Here is a 22,395-nt window from a genome sequence, read left to right on the forward strand (position 1 = left end):
TCTGTGTGTATGTGCATGTGTGGGGAAAATGGTTTCTGACATCTGTTCTGAATGTGTTTATTTGTAATTTTAATTCATGCTCACTTGCCTTGTCATCTGTGTTGGCCTGAAATTAGTTTAGATTATCAGAACTATTTAAGATTTTGTGTGCTTCTGTCAAATCCTCTCCAATTGCCTGCTTGCTTGGATGTGATATTCTATTTTAAGCCATTTCTTATATTTGGAGAGGAGCTGACTGTGTCAGATAAGATTTCGCTGAATATTCTGAAGTTTCAATAATTCAGTTATTTTCACCTGGGCAATCGGAATGCGTGCCCTCTGCTAGCTGCCATCCATAGTTGAGATTGAGATGTAGGTATTTTAAAGGAACCCTGTAATCCATTTGACACCAAAGAATTAATAAAAACCAGATATTTGCATTCTTTTCCATTCTGCTTGCTTGGGGATAAGTAGTTGCTCCTATGAATAGATTGGCCATGAACAGATTGATGTTTAACTCTGTGCTTAAGTCCTTCCCTGTTTAGTCAGGAATATAAAGCATGGTTGTTGTGGTCAGTGGGCCTGTGTACATTCCTGGCTGTTTTGCTGATTAAGAAAGAATTAAAATATTTAGCTAAATTAGACATTGAATTTGGATTGTTAAAGGTGAGAACAACACAGCTGGCTTGCTTATTCACGTTACTGTCCAAATACGAGGTGGCCTTTATTTGCCAGAAGAGCAGGAAAAGCACTCAGGCCTAATATGAACTAAGATGAAGTAGATAGCATTTTATTTCTTTCTTGCCTCCAAAACCCCAGCGGGGGAGAATACAGACCAGGGTCTGAGAAATGCAAGAAATGCACTTCCTTGGTGTGCACCTCTTGGCTCTTTTGAAGCGCTAAATGTGCATCTTCACTGCAAAAGAAAAGCACTTGGAAAAGCTTCTAATCCAGTCAATGGTATGTCTGCTCTGATAGAGGCACAGTGAGGTCCTACTCTTCTATACCATCAAGTAAATTTTTCTTTTCTATTGCTGAACCTTAAAATTGATATTTGTTTTGTAAAAGCTTAGTAACATACAGTGTGGTAGCACCATGCATGCTCTTAACAGGAGTAGCTTCCACTTTCCACTTATAGAAGTGTTGTATATACAAGCTTTCTGAAATGCTATGGGAAATTGAAGTTGAATCACTTTTAGTCAGTGTTTTTAAAAGGTAGGAAACAGCATTTCACAGGTCTTTTATAATAATAAATGCCAAGGCAACCCAGAGATGTGGTAGGTGGTTTATCATTGTGTACTCCTAATGAGAGGAGAACAATGAAAAGTTCTTTAGAGCTTCTAATTACACAAGTTAGAGAACTGGAGCGTTACTTTTTTTCTTTTATGCTCTTTTAACAGCCTTCAAGTTTGAAAACATAAGAAAGAGTCTGATTCTGAATGGAGACAGTTCATATTTGAGTTGATAATAAGGGAACAAAAGCAGTACAGGTTTTTGCAGAGGATTTTTAACAAAAAGTGACAGCTTCAGTAGTACAAAATGGGTAGTTAGGGTAGCCGTCATATCTATTGATGAATTTCAGAGGTAGCAAACAAACAGTGAAGAGTTCTTAGGGCTATGATGTGATACTGAAAACTAATCAGCAGCTTGTTCTTAACCCTGAGAAGCCATCCCTTTGGCTAATTGTAAGTGTTAAATTTGCCATGAACCGATCACAGGGTGAAATTAAAATATCCTAAGACAGTAGTAACAATACATGCTAAATGAAAATGTGGTATTTTTATAATGCCTAGCTTAACACACTGATGTGTTAGATTGGTTCTGAGTGGCAGTATCTGCTACCAATAACAATCAAATATAAAACTAATACCATGTATGAGTTCAAAGGATAATTATTATTCTAAAGGAGCAGGGAATAGACTATGATGTTGTAGTCTTACGGGAAATAGTGATAAAGGAAACATTATAAAACTTGTTCTCTCTTGGATATTATCTAGAATGCCAACAGAATAGTAATCCTGCTTGGGGAGTATAAATTAGATGCTGAATTTGGGGAGAGTTGGGCGAGATGGATTCCGGTGTTTAGTTTTGATTATAATTATAAAGGCAGAAATGAGAAGTCAAATACTGTGATTGCATAAATGGCTGAAGGCAGTGTAACTGTGCCCTTTTTTTACCAGTATAAAATGTACCCGGGCTTGACAAGGCTGTATCTGGAATACTTGAGTGGTTTTTACCAGACTGTGAAATGAAGGACGACTAGAAGGGATATCTGCAGTTTTCATTGAAGGAGTTGGTTGTTTTTTGCAAGTTGGATTACAATGAATGAACGAGCTAACTGAGCACAAAGATACCGTGGTTGTTGATAAAATTAATCCGAAGTTTAAGTGTAGTGTTGGACATGGACACTGAGAAAGTGTCCTCCTTGCTAACAAGTGTGTTTTTTTTAAAAATGACCTCGCAACCCAGCGTTAGATGATCAGCCTCATGGAGTGCACTAAAATAATGAAACTCGAGTTTGAAATGAATAGATGACTGAAGTGCATGTTTAAAAACAAATTTAAAAAACCCACAATGAACAACATCTTCAGGATAGCCCTATGAAAATTTGCCTGCTGCAGATGAAAACTATATTTAGTATCAGCTAAAGTCTTCCAAAGTTCTTTAAAGAATAGCAAAGCAGGGGATATGAACAAAGTTACGAATCTGGCATTTAGATCTTAGAAGTCCAGGTTGTTTGACTTTAAGGGATGTTAGGGAAGTTTGGGATCAGTGAACTAGAACTTTTAGTTTGCTCCTTTCTGACCAGACAGAATAAGCAGAAGCTGTTCTTGTAATCATGTAAACACAAGTTGAAATACAAGTAGCTGATGGTATGTCTGGGTTTCTCATTTCCTCCCTCCCAGGAGAGAAGATCCAGAAAAAATAAGAATTACCAAAATGACTGTTTATGTATCTCAGGCAAACAGAAATTGACTCTTGGATATTAATAGAGAAAAATCTATCAAAAATACACCAATGGGGGGGAAAAATTCCTGTTGTTGCATTCTGGAAGTTATTTAGTTATCTTTTACAGTACTTCCAGTGGAGTCCCTTTAAAGAGATAAAGTTGCAATTACTTTCCCTTTAGACTTCAGCAGAGAGAGATTTTGATGCATCTTTGAGAAATATTAAAAATCAGGAAGAAAGAACTTCAGCCAGTTGCGCCTTTATAGAAGAAAGTGGGAAAGTTCATCGTGTTTGTAGAAATGACTTTGTATAGAATAAAAGGAACTGTTCACAAAGAAGCTACTCAGAATTTGTGTCAAGGAAAAAGAAGAGATTAGTAAAAATTCTCCCTTACAAAACATGATGCATGGATTAATTATAAATTGTAGAAACAATCCAGCTAGTTTTTGATGGCAGAATTACAAGGCAGTGCATTAGGTTGTTTTGACTACCAGCATAGTTTTGTGTTCTAATGCAAAGTCTTGTTTTTGCTCTTCTAAAAGCATGCTTGATTATGCATACTAAGAGAACTGTGAAGGTTTTTTTTTGGTGTGGTTTTTTGTTTTTTTTTTTGGATATTACACTTTATTATCCTTTTGGTGTGAGTTAGTATTACACTTCTTGGCAATCAGAGATAAGGCGGCATTTTATTCTACGGGGGTTCAGTAGAAGACTAGTGTGTTGTTATGGCTTCCTGCTTTGACGTTGTCTTTTCTCCTGACTAAAACCAGTCATACAAATACATTTTTGAACAAAATGGTTTTACTGAGAATGAATTGATGGAGGACTCCAAAAAGCCTGTGTGCACCAGATAAATTTATAGAGAGGATTTCTGGAATGTAGCACGCCAAAGTTTTTCATAGTAGTACAGTCAATTTAAATATTAAACCTCAATATCTGAAATTCATGTGTTTTAATACCATGTTGTATGCTCCTTGTGTTTCAGGCCATAACTTCTGTGCAGAGGGGCACAAATGTGGTGAAAACTCAGAGTGCAAAAACTGGAACACAAAAGCTACTTGTGAATGCAAGAATGGTTATCTCTCCGTCCAAGGGGACTCTGCCTATTGTGAAGGTAAACAAAATATTCAAAAACCTGTCCCCTTAACAACCTACTTGGAAACATAGTTTTAAATAAATGGTTGATGAATGAATTTCACTGCTAAGTTTAGTTTCATGGTGGTGAGTATCGCAAGGCCCCTTTTTGTGTTCATAAATATGGATTGAAGGTTACAAGTGGTGCTGGACCATACAGATTAACGATCTATGGGCATCCTTCATTGTTGCAGTTGTGCCTTGGCACCCATGGTCATGCGGTCATTAAAATTTTTAAAATACTGGTTTTCAGACAATAGCACCTACCTTCTAACATGTTTTTTAGAGAACAACTTCTTTATAAGATATATTAATTTAGGAAGTGGGAATTCTGCTGACATTTGTGAGAGAGGTAAGTGTGAAGGTGTACTGAGGCTTGAATATAGAAATGATCTGCAGTCCTTCCTGAAGTACTTCTGTGGGCCAGGTACTTTACTGAAATGGTTTTTCTATGATACAGAAGAGACCTATTTCTTAGAAGAGTGTAGCTGAGATAGTTTTGGTGATGTATTATTCCATCACAGGAATGAGTGCAACAGGGCATTATTCTCCTTTTTGTTTCTCAGTGTTTTCTAGAGCCTGCTGTTATTCATAGCTATGATGTACTTATTAAAAACTAAATTGATGAATCAACATATACCGTGTTCCTTCCTGCCTTTGCATTGTGGTTTTTTTTTTTTAATGCCCTTGTATGTCAGGCTGTAACATTTAATCTTTTGGCCACTGTAGGAAGTTTTTGAACTACTTTGTAAAAAATATTTCCCTAGATTCTTTTTCCAATAGTACTGGTGATGGAAGGGAGATGGCATTTTTGACAAACTGTTAAAATATACTGTAAAAATTGGAAGACAGGATGGAAGAATAAAAAAGACATGCATGGACTGGGCTTAAATGATAATGCTTTCATAAAAAGACTTTTTAGTGTATGTATGTGAGCAGGCCTGCTTTAAATAGCCATTTATAAAGCTGTTCAGTAAATTGCAACTATAAATCTTGTGGTATTTAGTCAGTTCTACAAACAAAAATGTGCATGGTGCATATGCACTTTCAGTGATTGGGAAAACAGTTTATGCATTTCTTTATAAAGGCAGGCAGCATATATACTGTATATAGAGAAACTTTCTTGTACAAAAATACCTGAGAGCACACTGCTTTATAGGTAGACCAGTCAGAAATCAGAAGACAGTACCAAGGCTCTTCATCAGCTATGGTACAGAATTCAGTATTTGTTCTTTTTTGCTGTTTTAAATAAAACCATTGCTTAGTGTTTTTATTTACATACTAGCAGACTGTCCCTTTTTTCCTCTATAAAAAAAAATAAAACATCTTGAGTCAAATAATTTTGGAGAAGTTGGCAGTGCATTAGTAGTAGTGGTGGGGAAAGAAAGAGCTTTTTGAAGACATTAGCAGGAATTACAACATATCTGGTCTATGTTGCATTGAATTTTGGAAGGGCAAATCAAATCCTTGACCTCGGGGTGGGGGGGCCTGAAATGTGAGGCAATAAAATAAACACAGCTGCTTTTGCTGCCCTCCACCTGGGATAGATGAGAGAGAGGCTTTCTACTTGTTATGAAATGATAAATTTGCTAAAGGAGAGCAGTTCTTAGGAGGTAACATAGAGAAAACAAGGCTCTTTAGCAGGGGAACTGCAGACAAATCGATTAGCCGAGAGGTGACTCCTTTCAGCCCCGTGAAGAGGTTCCTTTAACTCCTCAGAACAGCTTTCTGCAAAATCTCTTTATATGCCTCCCTAACCTCATTGCTCTCATTTATGTGTTTAGTCTGCTAAATAGAATAATTTCGTAGTTGCCTGTATAACATTCTCAAATGCATGCTGAAGGTGTGATTTAAATAAATAAGGTCAAAGGCATCTGAAGGTAGAATTGGGCAGGGTGTTGGTATTGCATAGGGGTGGATTTTTTTTGTGGTTTTGGATTTCTGTATGTGATGTGTAAGAATTAAATACACAGAACACCTGAATGACAAGTAGTAAACATACAAAACACCTGTGGAAGGAAGGAAGCTATAATTTTCAGCTGTAGTTCTCAATCGGTCTTCATCATTCCTAAGCCTTCAAACTTAAGTCATGCAAGAATACTGCTTTCTTGGAGATGGTGAGGTTGAACTGTTTTATACCTGTGGCATGTGCTGGTATGTGGCACCTTAGTTCAGACTGCTCCAGACCATTAACTTGGAGCTTTCTAGATTTCTCATCTCTTCCAGTGTATTTGAAATACTTGTGAATGTGAATTCTAATGTATGGTACTATTTTACCTTACCTGAGTGTTTACTCTTATTTCTGCTTATTCACACAGTTTTATCCTGCTGGACTTATGGCATCATTTTGATCTTGTAAGGTCTCTGAAGAGTTGTGCTTGAATCTGCTTTGCTTTTTCACATGTATTCATGTATTTTTTTTTTAAACAAACCATATTCATATTTGCAGCGTGGTGGAAAATACTAAAAAGATACTAACTTTTGTCAGAGAATTAGCATCAGAAAATTTATAAAATGAACACAAATGTGAGAGGCTTTTACTTTTCATTCTCAGTAACTACTTTTCAAGTAGTTATCAGCTCCTCAGGTCAAAATATACATGTAGGATAACCACTCACTATATGTATTCCATTTCTGAAATAACGTAGATGTGTTTAGGGAAGACAGTTTCTGAAAACAAACAAGTAAATGAAGCTTGTAATGAATGAAGGAGGTAAGTGGAGATTCTCTGTGTTCTGTAAAAGCAATGTATTTCACTTAAAACCAGAAAAGTTGGGGGGGTCAGCATTTGCCTACTTGTCTTGCGTGTATGAGACATAATTAGAGCATTCATCATGTGCAGAGAGACATGTAGAGATATTTATATTAATCATGTTGACTGAGTTTTAACTACTGATGAGGATACTTAGGCACAAGTGTTGAACCGGTGTGCCATTCTGTGATAGTGTGACGTGTGAGCACCTGTGTTGAGGGCTGGAAGTTGCATGCCTGAGGGCTAGTTACAGATGGCGCAGCAGTTCATTGGCAAAACCAGGACCAAAGTAGAGAATTACTTTGAGTCTGTCTCATGCTGATACTTCCAGATGCATCATGTGATGTATACAGCAGACCTGCAAATACTCTCTACTACTTCAAAGCCAGAAAACTCCTCATTCTGTGATTACTTCACAAATACTAATGGGACAATCTGTGTAATGCAAACTAAGAGACAGGAAAGTGTCAGAAAATGGAGAGTTTGAAGCTCAGAGATGATGTAAGAAAAATCAACCAGCTGAAAGTCAGGCTTGTTGCTAGCGTGATTATCCTCCCTTTCTAGATGCTAAAAAGCAAAGAGCCATCTCTTCTAAAAACAATTTGGTGATTTTCTGCTATGTATTTCACAGTGAAGAGCAAAAGCAGAATCATCTTTTCCTGCCACATTTCAGTTCTTCATTCTTTATTACCTTCTTAGCTTGAAGCATTAACAGCCCTTTTCTACCTGCAAAGTTGTTGCGTCGGTGCAAAAGTGATTATTACCTAATTGCTATTGAGCTCTGATTCACTGTGGGAGCCGTTTAGATCTGAAGTGGGATGAATCTCCCAGTTAGGATGAATGCATGCCTCTTCTCACTGACAAGAGTGCAAGACACAAGAAAATTAATATTAGTCTTCTGCCCTTCACACACAACTACTTACACCCCCAATAAACGTCTAGTAAAAGTGGTACAGTAGCATGCCACAAGATGTCTTGTCATGTTAACACAGCAGGTGCTTAGCCAGTGTCACCAAAGAATGTTCCTGTGATAATGGGTATAATATAAGTAAGGATCCATTGACTAAAGTGGACCTACAAGATGAATATTCTCATTGTATGACCACATTGTAGGGTGTGCTTTCCCTGTATACCTAAGTAGGACGACACATGCTCTCTCGGATGTCTTCCAGCTGTTGATTTAAAGAGTGTAAATGAGATGTGTGGGTCTGAGTTGGTCTTTTAGGAGCAGGTAACGAAATAAAGCTATTTTACAAGAATGTAAAAAACTCAAAACACCTTCTCTGGCAGAAGCAGCGTGTTAGGCAGTGGTTAGGACAGGATGTCTCAGGTGAGTCTGCTTTGCCCGTAAAGAAGAGGCTGAAAGTTCTGTAGTAGGCCAAAAGTAATGTTGAGAATGCCTCGTATTGGCTTTTTATTTTCTTTTTTCTCCTTTACTGGTAAAATTGCATGGGTTAATAGTGACAGTAATCTGTGAAGAATGTATTTGTGAGATTAATTCAGGCAGTTTCTTCATATGACCTGACCCTCAAGGACGCCTTAGTGCTGTTACCTCAGCTTAAAGAGTTAGTGAATTAAATGCCTTAATATTTGTGAAAACTCTTCCCATTTTTTGTCCTGAAAGAATACTCTAGAACCATTTGTGACTTTCATTCAGAAGGAACTTGACTAAGCCACTCATACCCCTCTGTGCTCCAAACACGTTATCTTAATTTGTTGTTAAAAAATTATTTCTCATTTCAGAAAATGTCACATAAACTATGAAATACTAGCCAAATTCAGGAAACCTCATTTTGTAGTGTAAGGTAGAGTTATGATGATTTTATTGAGCTGGCATATTTTAGGGAGATGACATAGAGATGGATGAAAGCCTTGGGAAGAAAACTGAGTGCTCATTTGCCCCTGAGCATGGGCCTGAGCATGCAGCATGGACATGCCAGGCAAACTGTCCGCGTGACGTGCCATACCACTGTGCGGTGCTCTCCTGTAGCTTCTGCTCCCTTGCTAGGCATCCAGTCTCCTGCAGCAGCCTGATACTGCCCATGGCACCAGGAGAGCTGCGGGCCACTGGTGTGGTTAGGGGTAGAGACATCTCCAGTACATGCTGGGAGCTCTGCTTTCAGACCAAGACCTCTGAAGACAGCCTAGAGAAATGCTTGTATCTCACTTGACAGTACAATTCAAAGGGTTATACTTTTCTTCCTCTTTTTTTTTTTTTAATCTGTTATGTATATTTTGATGTAGAGCTCTGCAAGTTAGTTGTCTCAGTATTTGAGCTTGTAAAGCAAGAGATCCCATTCTTTATCTTAGGTTTGTAGAACAATACCATTTCCCAACACAGGAGTGTTGGTTAACTTACGTACATAAGGCTCTCAAGCTCTCAACCTGAGAGAGGGTAAGCCTGGAACTTCAGGATTCCACTGCTAGTTATTTTAAAAGGAAAATCACGTTTAATTTCCTTGTAATTTTCTAAGTAAGTTCCAGACATGTGCAGTGGTCTCTACGGAGTTCAGTTTCTTTTCCTTTGAACTTGATGATGTCAAATGTAGTCGGGAAATTCTTTACAGAATGATAGATATGTAAATATGTTCAAAAATTCTGTTCTGGAGATACATTAACGTAGGTTTGCTCAGAAAATGTTTATTTTCTGAAAGTCATGTAGAAAAAAATAATTACAAAATGCTGAGGAAAAAGGTGTGTTTTTCCCATGGTCACAGATATTGGGGAAAAATTAGCCTTTTAAGACTAATGATTTAGTTCCAAATGCAAAGACCTCACTATCAGCATGCTTTAATGAAAAGCAAAAATAAAAGTTTACTTCTGTTGCAAAACAAAGAGGAACAAGAAAATCTTTCATCATACAACGTGGCTTCTGTTAGGGTTCGGAAGATGAGAGCGCTTCATCAAGCTTACCGCTAAAGCTTAATCCTTTGACTCATCTCATCGTGTATGTAAATAGCTGTTTAGTGTGCAGAATGGTTCACGAGCATTTTAAACTGAAAAAGAATAAACCCAGTCCTGCATATGGCCTTTGGAGTAAAAGTCTGCTGGCAATCCACTGAGTTTCCACAGCTGATGCTTTTCTTGCTGTATAAAATAAGTTGAATTTTGTTGAATTTTGCCCTTCTCCTCTGTAGCGATTGCATTGCAGCTGTTCTAATTTCACTGCATTGTGGCTTGGGAGGTGACATTAACATTATGTGGTATCATATAAACCTTCTGTGTGGCAGTGATGTACGACTGTGGTTTTGGATGGTGTCCATTGACTTGACTTCTGGGTCAGCTTCTAATGATAATCCTTCTGTCTGTTGTACTCTCAAAAAACCTGCCTCACAAGATGTCCCTATTTTCTGCAGTTGTTATTCACTATATACTATAATAAACTTAGGTTCTCTGCTGCATAGGTGTACATATATGCATAACTGTACGTACCAGATACTTCATGAAATTACTTAAAGTTAAGAAAGTGGGGGACAAATGTTGATGGCAAATGACTGTTCATTGGAAATGCACTGAATTTTCTCTGTGCTGAAACCGTAGCAAAGAGGAGGGCGGGAAGAGAATCTAAAAATGGTACAGTCAAGATCATCATCTCTGCTGCAAGGACTACCTCAGTGGCCGAGTTTCAGTTGGAACCAAGTCCTCGCATGGAAACTTAAAAAACCAAGACAGCCCCCCTCTCCCCCCAAAAAAACCCTCACCAGAACAAAATAAGAAAAAAGCCCCAAGCCACCTCCTATGCTAAAAAAAACGAAACAAAACCACTCTTACCCCGCCTTTTTATAAACCTGTGACTTGATTCATTGATTCATAGAATCTTGTAGGTTGGAAAAGACCCTTAAGATCACCAAGTCCAAACATTAACCTAACACTGCCATTCCTAGGATCCTCCCAGTGCCTCTGCTCCACCATCCCAGCCCAGGGAGCCCCCTGGGAGGGGTAAAAATGGCATTTCCCCATTCTTTTATTAAAAGTTCACAGTTTCTTTGAAAGACACTTGTTTAACCTACTTTTTAAGACTTCAGTTACCTGACAGTGTCAATTTTAAACTTCCACTCATATATGTAATCCTATTTATCAGTGGAAGTCCCTTCTCTTGGGTGATATAATGCAAATAATACATTTTTCCTGCCTACTCTTCTCATAGAGAAAGACTTTTTATTTTAAATGGTAATTTTAACCATTCTGTGAACTTAAATTCATCTTTTATAACTTGATCAAAAGGCAGGCACTTGTCAGTTAGTCTCCTGCATTTGTGGGTTTATGGACCTCAATAAATGAAACTGCAGTTTCCGTGTGCTGTGAGCTGCTAGTGGAGGAGACAGAGTTAAAAACAAAATAGACCCTCCACCTGCCAAGTAAATGCATGCATTCAAAGGCAGAGATGATGTACTTGCTAGTGGACAGAAATTTTTTAAACAAACTGTTAAAATTTTTGTACTAAGATGATTCAGGAGCTTGTTGGAAAATGTTTGTCTTAAGTGGCTCTAGATGTATTATTTGTGTTCTCAAAACTGCTTTTGTATTTACAAGTGAATTAGTTTAAACTCATATTCCAACTACCAAACCCTGGAAAGTGAAATTATTTGCTATTCCCTGGAGTAACTTTAGTTCTTTTGGTGTAATGTCATGCGGAGATTTATATGGAAATAAATTTTAATTTCTAATAAGGTAACCATATGTTTTGGAGTTGTTGTAATAAAGTGTCATAATAATTATGGCACCAAAGAAATTCAGCCTTGCAACTGTCAGTTCATATGTTAGTAGCTTGCGTTGGAACCGATAACAATCATTGCTGTTAAAGGAAAAGAACCTTTTCACCCCTTCAAAATTGCAGTGAAAATCCTGCTCTGAGGCTGCTGAGATTTTTGTTCACGTGGAGGGATTGGGGATGCTGTCTCCCCTTCAACTAATGTCAACAAACGTGTCAGGGTTGCATTCGTCTGAATTGTATTGGACATAATTTGCTCTCTCATGTATAAAGCTTTGCTTTTTACCTTTCGTGTTTGCCAAGAATAGGCTGATCATTTCTAATATGGAATGAAACAATACTGGTCTAGTTCACGGTCTGTCTTTAAGCACTTCAACGTCTCTCCAATCTACGCTCGCATTCAGCCTCCAAGATCTCTTTGTGTGCCCACAGCCCAGATTTGGGGGCAGGGGTGCATTTGTTTATTTTTGAAGTTGTGGAGGTGAGCAGGTAGGAGCAGAGATGGAATGGCCTGCCTCTCTTCAGGACAACCTTTCTGGGAGGTGGCCTGGAGTTTATGAGTGCCTGATAAATTGCACTTTCACAGCCTTCACTTCTAACTACCTTTTAAAAATAGAACTTTATCTCATTTTTAGATGGGTTTAAAGAAAGACCCAGTGACATGTTGGCTACTAATTGTAGCAGAATCTGACTTAAAAGCTGACCAGTAGGAGGAAAAAAAAAACTACTCTATGTTCATACTGGGTCAGCGTCATTATCTTTACACTGTAATGACCCTTATAGGAAATTGTGCCTGTTGTGTGATCCAGCACCAAAGGAGGGAGAAATCTATGCAATAAATGGTGACATGATATGTCTGTACTAACCCCTGTGAGCAGAAAGAGCTCTTGCTGCTCTTTACCTGTTAAGCCCTTCTATTGTTCCTGATACCGCCAAAATTCTTTCTTCAAATTATGACACAGTGTAGCTCCTGTCATATCTCTGCTGACATCAATGAAAAAATTTAGAAGAGTTTTTAGTGGAGCTGTGGCAGTTTAGACCAGGTAAGCGTTTGCATCAGACATTCAGCAGCAAAGCAAAGAAAAGGATCTGAGTTGTTCTTGTAGTCATGATCAGAAGTTTGCTTGTGGTTGAGCTACACTGTAAAATGCTGAGAAATATTTGGATGTAATGAGGAAGTTTTACTTGGACTTGAATGGAAGCCACTTACCGGTACTTCTATACAAGTTGCTAAAAATTGTGACCGTAGCTCTTAAAACTTAGAGGCGGAGGTGTTGAGGTTTTGCCTTTTTTTTTTTTTTTTTTTTTTAAATCTGGAGCATAACTATATTGGTTTAAAAAAATGATGCGTGTGTGTATGCATATATGCAAAATGGTGTTCTCCTATTGCAGCACAAAAGCCTTGAGTTACCCAGAATCTGACAGAATAGCAACTTTCTCAAGGGCCTGTGAAGTTCAAAAGGGGGTTGGAATAGAAAACTTCCAGAGGTGACTTCCAACCTAAATTTTTTTGTGATTCTGTTATCTCTTTCCTGTACTGTGTTTTGCATTGAGAGCACTGGAGAAACATTAAATGCTGTTGACTCTCTATGCTTACCTTTTGTAGCACTTAGAGATGCAGAGAGGGCAGCTATTTTGCATGGTTGAAAGTCTCAAAATGAGGAAAAGATCATCTCTTTTAGATGCTGGTACTTGTGAACTTTTTTCCAGCTGCTTAAAAGAAACTTGATGTTCAGTTTTGATGCTCAAGCTGTCTCTCCATTGCTCTTAAAGAATGGCTTTGGGGGCATGGAGTGCCCTGACCACGTGGAAGTTCTCACAGCCAGTTTACAGACAGTCTGTTGGATTGGGCTTGACGGTGATCGTGTGAAAATGCATGTTGTAAATGATGTCATCTAGCTGGTTCAAGGTCTGTGCTGGCAATATGCTGGAAGAACAACAGATCCGACTTTGAGGCTGTCTAAATATAACTATAAGGTTGTCACGGGCAGGTCAGTAGGGGGAAGAACATGCACTTGTCCTACAGCAAGATCTGTTACAAACTGAAACAAACACCCACCTACCCTTCCCATTGATTTTGAGAACACAGGAAAAAAAACTTGATTCACCAGAGGAGCTGTATGAAGAGCTTAGAGGACTCTGATCTCAGCCTAGAGGGTGTTGAGTCCTGAGGTAATGGACGCAGTGAAGTACATGTAGAAAATAATTTTGTTTGGGTTTGTGTACAGACGTTAGGGATCTTGGGGGGGAAAAATAGCATTAAACTCCTCAGGAACTGTTCTCGTTCCTGTGGTGCGTCTAAGAAATTTAAAAAAAAAAAATATTTTTAACTCTTTTAAGCAGTTTCAGCTGCTTCTGTACAAATGGGTCTGAGGCTCTGGTACATCTTGAACAGATGCTGAGGCATAAGCGGGTAGGGACCCTGCCGGACATGGTGGCACTTTGCCTGGCTGTGAAGCCACAGCACCCCATCTTGGGAGAAGGTAACGGAGATGAGGGTTGCTACAAAGAAGATGAAAGCAAAAGGCGAGGGCTTTGGGGAGCCCAGACACTTACAGTGCCCAGGGTCTGTAATATCGGTCCCAAATACAGCAGCTTTGCTGCCTCCAGGGAAGAATATCTAGCAGCTGTTTTATGTTGACCAGCTGTATGATTAAAATTAAAGGCTTTGCTCTACCTAAAAGTTGCAACAGAAAAACAACAAAAAAAAGGCAACAAACCAAACAAGCACTCCCTTCTCCCCACAATTGTTAATTTTTTTTGGAAACTACTGAACGAAATTAAGTTTTTATCCTCTGGTCAAAAAAACCCAAACCCTAAATGGAAAAATTACCTGTTTTCTCATAAAAATACTTATTTTATATTATTTTCAATAGAAAATGTGTTTTGCCCTTGGTAACAGAATAACTGGGGGCTGTTCCAGTAAATATTATCTATTGCCTTTTTCCTTATGTGAATATATTTTGTTTCCAGTAGATGGAAAAATAAAATTGGTTCTAGAAGTACAAGAGACTCTAAATCCATGACAAATGTCAGTTTATACGGATACATTTTTTTCCCACGAGATTTAGTAAGTGACTTACTGATATGGTTCTGGGTATTCAAAGCTAATGTGCGGATAAAAAGATCAAAGCACAAAAGTTAAGGAATCATTGGAAAAGACATTATTGCTAACGCAGGGCTTGCTATATGGTTAACGCTCTCTTCTTAGGATTTCAGCATGCATGTTTTGCTTTCTTTTCTGGCATTTCTCCTTATGGATTTTGTTAAGGCTAATTTGGAATTGAGTTGCATGCTGATTGTACAGGGTGTGTCTGTCTTAAGTGCAATCTATTCTGAATTTATTAGGAGGCATTGAGTTTTTGACATAATCCAGCTGTAGTAGGGTTGCGCTGGTGTATAGCAATTTCAATATACCTGTTTCTGCTCAGCACTGAAATTGAGACATTTGTTTTATATATTTGTATTAAGTTTTATTTCCACATAATAAATCAATTCCCTGTTTTTTTCAGTGTGATTCATTTATGGAAACACATTTATAAATTTAGTGAAGAAAAAGAGCAACATAGTACTTTCTTCTTGTATTGCATGAGGAGCTATATCTGAACTGAAGCTAAAAATAGGACTGCTTTGTCCAATTGCACCGTCCTCTTAAGAAAAGGAAGCTTTACCTGGGCCTTCATGCATGTGGGATCGGTCCGGTTCCTGGAATATATCTGTGCAGGTTTCTCTGTTCTAGTTTGCTGTCTGGAAACTGGGATAACAGTGTTAACAGAATCTTTTCTTGTCTTGCTGGGGTATTCTGGGGTTTACTGGATGAAGGTAATTGATAAGGGACAGCACAATAACGCCAGAAAATAGACTGACGTAAGCGTAGAAAAGTAAGCAAACTGCTTATATAGTAAGAAATGTTTTCTTTTTTTCTTTTCTTTTTCATTTCTATTTACTAAATGTTATTGACAGCTGAGGAAAGGCATTCTATAAAATATTCATGTACATAGTTAATTTTTAGAAAGATAATTCCTCTTAGTCTGTAAGATTTTTGGCAGATAAATCAATTTCTTGTAGGTAGGTAGCTGTCTGTGAAAAACCTCTCAAAAAGTGCTTTTTTCCAGGACATCTACCTCTATTTAGTAATCTGCTTCTTTGTACCTGAATCTTTTTGGAGGCTGGGGAAGAGAGTTAAAAAAAGTTAAAAAGAGACTTTGATTCAAGTAATTGAAATGAATACAAAAGTATGTACAGCATCTACAAAGATAACTCTTACATTGATGTTAGTTTCCTATTGATTTGCTGACTCTTAGTATGTTTTTAGTATTCAAAATTGTTTCCAAAAAGATACCTTACTATTTTTCCAGTTAGCGTATCTGTTCTTCACATCTAAAGGGTAAATTTCAGAATACCCTTTGGGCGTTCTAGAATTTTTTTCACTGTCTGGTCTTCTTAGCACTTTCTTTTAATTTTCTCCTTTCATTTCTAGATCAGACATCCCAGTTTACCTTCTCACTAGTGATAGTTTCTGATTAATTGTGTTTTGTTAACCTAATTTTTTTTGTATTGGTTCTGTTGAAGATGTTGCTGTGTTTATATATTGTCCTGAACTCCCTCACTGAAGCTGTATATGCCTCATGCCAGTCGTCCCTGTAGGGATCACTGTGTTTCAATAGCAGAAAATTTTTTTCTCTCTACTTCCAGGCTTAAGAAGGTGCTTGAAAATGATAAGGATGAAATTGGGTCTATTAAATGTAAGTTAGGTTTAAATATTCTCAGTTATAATTCTTGCTTTTCCCTTGATCTGATTTCTTTAAATGAGTTATTGTTGTGCTTTATGTGCAGTAAAAACAAACAAAACAAACCCTTTCCTGTGAAATGCAACCTCCTTTTTATCTCTCATCTTCTTTAGGATTGTTTACCTCTCTTCTTCATTTTCATTATTTTGTTTCCCTAATTCTTATGATTCACATTTTCCCTTCAAGCTTTCACCAGAGAATGCATCTGTACATATTGGTAGCTATTAGTGCTGAGATAATTATATGAATACACAGTAGTGTCTTCAGACAGGGATGTGAGTTGGTGTTAGCTCAGAGACACGCTGTGTTTTGCAAAAAGAGAGAAGATCCAATCTGGAAAGAGTTTGCGCTGAAAAATTACCGGTTGCCTCAGGGCTGGCTCTAGGCATAGGCAGAGCCGCAGTTCCTGGGGCAGCAGACCTCCATCGGGGCAGGTCGGCCACGTGCTTACCCTCTGCTTCCCTTGTGTTGGAGCCCAAGATGCAGGGCTTAGTGGTGCTCCTGCTTCTGCTGCCCAGGGGATTGATTCACAGGTAGGGCCTGTCATTATGGAGGATGTTCAAGAAGTAGCTCTTGCCACTCCTTTTCTTTCTCTGCTTCCTCAGGGCGCAGCTCACTTGTGTCTCTCTTACCTTGCTTTCCAGTCTCCTATCCATAAGGCAGTAAAACTCAGTTTTGTGCAGAGTTGATTCGGTGCTTCGCGATGTGGTGACTATGCCGTTAGTTGGCTTCCGTTTCTTCCTCTCCAGACTTCTTCAAAGACCACAGTGCAATATTTAGGCAATAGGGATCCCATGGCAGCCTGAAATTGTTGCTAATGCATTCCTGTTTCCCGGAGTAGGAACGAACCTGATAATTTTTTCTCTGTGTAGCTCTTCCTTATCCCTAGAACATGCGCATTGTTTTCCATTATGAGTTTCTTGGGTAAAACAGAGGAAGAATTCTGCAGTATTTATACGGACTTGTATGGTAGCTTAACTGACAAAAGGGAAAACTGGGCAAGCATACTGGGAAGATCAAGATAATTGCTAACTATTAGAATCTGTTTAACCGACAGGCTGATTCAGACCCTTAAGATGCTAGTTCATGCACGTGAATTATTTTTCGGTTAAGCACTGTTTTACTGGAATTCTACTTTCTATTTAAGAACCACTATGTTGGTAATGAAAGGTTTCCTCCATTTACTTGGGCACAAGTGACATAAACCTTTGAGGGTCAGGCCTTCTACTCTGTTCTGGAGCTTGCTTTAACCTGTTACCCCTTAGGTGACTTTATTTGCTTTTTTGGCTTTCAGTCTAGCTGGCTGAATCAGTGCTATTGTGAAAAGGTCAGCAGCAATCTGAAGTGCATTCAGTTTGTGAAAGAATGTAAGGCACAATTTCCAGTCTTGCTTTTCTACGAGAATCAATTCGGAGCCTGGCGCTGCCACTGTGTGTAGTTCTCATCTAATGATTTTTCTGTACAAACAGTAATATCAAATTTGGCTAAAACACAAAACGCCTTTGTGGCTGGTAGGGCAGCTGATGCTTGACAACACAGCAGCTGCAGATCACCAACATACCTTTTAGTAATTAGCACCTTGCTGTTTTTACCGTCAGTGCTGTCCTACATGAAAGGCTACAAAACATTGGACATTATAAAGATGTACCGCTTTTGCCATGCACTGTTTTGGTTGCCAGGAGAACTTTGTGTTGTGGATACACAGGGAAAGTGGCAACTCAGTCTGAGTGCTAACAGATTCTGTCAGTTGTTTCTTGGTTAGTATTGGCATTATCGGATATTCATTAATGTGCAACAGATGATGAATGTGGAGGCGGACGGAACGATCCTCTCTCATTAAACATTTCAAAACAAATGAATTTCTGTTTCAGGTGAGTAGAATTCTTATTTATATTGTGTTAACTAAGAAGAAAACTGGAGCTCGGTTACATCTGTTTTGCAATTCACATAAATCTTGAAATGAACTAATGAGGAACATGGAAAAGAGAACTATATCTTGGACTACATGGGAATCTAATCAATATGAATTCCCCTGAGCTATATCTCCTTTGTGCTAGGTTCACATTGATTTTGTAAACATTTTAGCATTAGCCATAATCCCCTTTGAATATAAATCATTCCCCGGTAGTTTCTCCTGTATTTTAATTAATTCTAAAGTGATCGACTTGAGAACTCTTCCTTTAATGGTATTACTAAACCAGAGAAATTCTCACTTGTTTTCTTCACAGCCCTAATCTGACTCCTGTGAAATCAGTAGGCATGTTGAATTCTCAAGAACTGGCGAGGCTGAGAAAAGCCAAGATAGCCAGAAAGCGCTATACTTAGAAACTGCAAGAAAAAATCAGAGATGTTGAGGGAAAAGCAACCCATTTGTAGTGAAGTATTTTCTTTATTTTAACTTGTGTGAGTTTCTGTTACAGCTGATAATTCCCTATCCTTCAAAAGAAAAGCCTAAAGGAGACTGAGGCGGTCCTTCTGAGACTGGAGAGCTGGGGTGCAGGCATTATACCCTCATTCTGATTTAAGGGTACAGGGTGCATGAGCTCTCTATTCCCTTTTAAACTGAATTAGTTGAAAAGAAAATTGAATCTGTAACCTGGTTGATTGGTGCAATTTCTTTGACTTAAGTCTTGGAAAATAATATTGCTTAAGTTGAAGAAATGATACTGAAATTCTTTTGCTGTGACATAAAAAGAAGTATCCGACAACTAGCATAAGAGCTGTCACTGTTACTCCTTGAAATATATATATAGCAGTAGGAGATAATTTGGCCTGTAGATAGGAAGACTATCATCTGTTAAACTGTTGGGAGCTACAGGGGATAAACTCGCTTAGGGCTGTCTTAACTGCAGCAGCATCAGATGCTGTTCTTTGATATTCCTGATCAGGGGTGCATTTAAACCTTAGGGGAATTTTGTTTGAACATATGTCAGTTGTATGTCTTATCATAGGTGGGTTTTATGTAGTGGGGCATATTAAATTATTGCTTGGCTATATCAAGAAAAAAATGCTTCGCTGCTTGAAAAAATTGAGTATATATTTTTGTTGCAGTTGTTTAACCAACAGCAGAACTGAACTGCTGTGTAATGCTTAGCTGAATTGCAGGAGTAATGTGATGTTATGGTAGGCATATAGACAGGAAATAGCCTGTATATGCATAAATATATATATATATCATTAACTTAACCTGCATCAATGTGCTTGTGGTGTGCCACTAAAGTTCCAGTGTTTTGGTTTTGCTAGTTTTATAGTTAACCTTCCTTAAGAGATGCCGTTGCAGCTCTGGGGTAGCTATAAAATGCCATTGTAGTCTTGGTTTTTTTTCTTACTCGTGATCAGACAGATCAGTAAGTTTCTGTATATATCGCATGGCATGGGAACATCTAGAGATAGAGGAGTTACATATTCTTGTAACTGTTTTTATTTCTACAGTGTCTGGGACTTATGTTTTTGGACACAGTCTGTCGCTGTAGTAGGTGTTACAGTAGATGTATGATAAAAATATGATTCCTTTTCCAGGCGGCTTTATAACCTGAGTGTAAGACAAGAGACTCTGTTTTAGGTGGGAGGAAAAAAATGTGGGAATGTGGTTTGAAGCTGAGATCCTAGAACAGCTCCCTTTCTCCTTAAGTAAAATCCTGCTTTTTTAAGTTAATAGTTTCCGCTTTAAAAATTATTCTTGTAAATCTAGAATAATTCTGTTGACACGCATTGGTTGTGGTGATGGAATTAAGGCAGAGGCAGCTCTCTCTGAAAAGTAGGAAGTTGCAGGAAGTTCTCATTTCAGCGAGAGCTTATCAGCCTTTATAACGGAATTGCCCCCAAGTGAATAAGTCCATCATGCCCAGCTTAAGATCAGATCTCGGGTAGGTTTTCCTCTCTGCCTTGCTCCACAGGGCTGGCAGTCCCTTGAAGGTGGCAGTGGCTCATTTCTACCCAAGGGAGAGCTGCAGTGTGGCGTGGACAGCAGAAAAGCTGGAAGAATGCAAAAATGTGGAATTGGTTGGAGTGCACCTTTAGCTGAACCGTTTGTAGGGGCTTTTAGGCATCATGGAAAAGGATTATTCCAAGGAGGTTTTGAAGGGAATGGTATGCTTGGGGTGATACTGTTAATGCAGAACTAATCTCGGGTGCAATGTGAGAAAATAAGTGACTGTGCCTGTTTGGTTCTTTGTGGGTTTTTTGTTTGTTTTTAAATAGAATTGTCAAAGATGACTTGTGATTTGATACTAGCTGGGAATCCTTATGGCGGCAAATTAGTGATTATAGGTAAAATAGGAAGACTACATGATAGCCCTTGAAACTGAAGACAAACGTGATTGATAGAAAAATGGCAAACCAGTCAAGGAAAGCATAGAGAAGGTATGCTTAAATCTTTTATTGAATCTAAATCATATGAACTTGGACTTACACATTGACTTGTGTAGCTTCACGTGATAGAACTGTAAAAAGTGCTGAGAGTCGGGCTGCTAGATGCTGTATGCTACACCTTGTCCATGTGTTGGTTCTCCCCCATTGGCCACAGGGGAAGAAGCTAGAGCTGAAAGCTGTTCCCTGGTACGCTTCTGCTGACTTTTCTGATACAAGGAGTAGCATTGGTTAGATTTGAGAGGACTTCTCTGCAGCATCCACCTTCTGGATTTCTCTAGTATTTCTGGGCTCTGGTGTTCAGCTCCGTTGTCTGTATGCTGGTTAGCTTTGTGGCTCATGAGATGGCTCGTCATAATTGTGTGCTGACATGATAGTCTCTGTGTGGATTGAAGTACAGCATATTATAGGTTTTAAGAGCTTTTTCCTGTACCTAGCACTGTAGTGCAAGAGAACCAGAGAACAGAGATGCAGGGACTATGCTTGGTTTGCACCTATGAAGTATGAACTGAACATTGCCTAAAGAATTTAGATTAATTTTATCTTGAATGCAGGTTCTGTTCTCACCTTCCTCTGCACTTAAAAGCCAACTCTTTTAATATTTAACCTTCAAGGTTGGCTTGAATAGCATGTGAATAGTAAGATGTAAGCATGAGGATAAATGTTAGTATATGATCAAATCATTACGTAGTTCGCAGTTTGCATGTTGTGCACTTCCATTTAATGACTAGCAGCATCTCACCCCATGATTCATGTGTTTCCCTCCATCACCCTTTTGACCCCTGTAAAAGAATGAGTGATATTTGTTCCTTACCTCCAAGTCACTTCATTGTGATGAGGAGCGATTTTAAAGGATGTTAATAAAATAAATAGGAAGGTACCAGAAAAAGTGTTCTAAGCTTTGATTATGAGAGTTCCTTATTTATGAAAAGAAGCATCGTCCATAGCTGCACGCATACTCATACATATTTATACACTAGTATGTTTTAGATGTTAGCTACATCTGTACCTTTAGGCTATTGTTTCATCTGTTGTAATCATGTTGCAATAATTAAAACATCAGAGAAACAAACAAACAAAACCTCATTTTAGTGTAATAGAGCTTATGATGCCTGACAGATAAAGTAATTAATTTTTGCATGAAAAGCTTACAATGCAAATGCTATCAAAAGTGTGCACTAACCAAACTGTATGTCGAGGAGGCACCAAGTACACTTGAATTGCGTGGCACTTACTGATACAGGACACATTTGGGTTTCCTTGTTTGTTCCTATCCAGTATTTTGTTGTACTAAGAGGCTGCATTTGTCACATTTGAGCAAAGCCGAGTTACTCGCGAGCTGCTTTCGTTGCGTTGTTTACTAAATTCTCATTTACTGCAAATGGTAGCTTTCCTTTCAAAAGGTGCCAGTCTTTTATTTTTTCTTTTTCCTAAATGTTTCTTCAAACTTGAAGCAAACCCCAGGCTCTCACTGTGTGATTGACTTGTGTTACTTGCTTGGACAGGTTAGCTACGTAGACTCTCCATAACTTTCTTTTTTTTTTTATAGGCTTCTTGAGTTTAGCTGAGATTTGTAGGAACTTTGCTGTGTCCTGGGATTGGCATGTATTTTCTCTAAAGCTTAGGCTGGCAGTTTTAGTCACTGGCCCTAGAACTAGAAGTGAATAGTTAAGCAGTCTGCTTTTAACTGTGCTTGCCTTACTGTCTCTAGG

The 22,395-nt window shown here is 38.4% G+C and overlaps 1 protein-coding gene across 1 annotated transcript in view; it reads left to right on the plus strand.

Annotated features, from left to right (window-relative positions):
• NELL1 (neural EGFL like 1) overlaps positions 1-22,395 on the plus strand; it is a 288,958-nt gene that overhangs the window by 87,697 nt on the left and 178,866 nt on the right. Inside the window, exon 12 of the mRNA XM_035892643.1 lies at positions 3,914-4,042. Within this exon, the coding sequence (XP_035748536.1) occupies positions 3,914-4,042 (129 nt within the window). The remainder of the gene's footprint in view (positions 1-3,913; positions 4,043-22,395) is intronic.

Source organism: Egretta garzetta, unplaced genomic scaffold, assembly GCF_000687185.1.
Source record: "Egretta garzetta isolate BGI_Z169 unplaced genomic scaffold, ASM68718v1 scaffold454, whole genome shotgun sequence".
Classification (NCBI taxonomy): domain Eukaryota; kingdom Metazoa; phylum Chordata; class Aves; order Pelecaniformes; family Ardeidae; genus Egretta; species Egretta garzetta.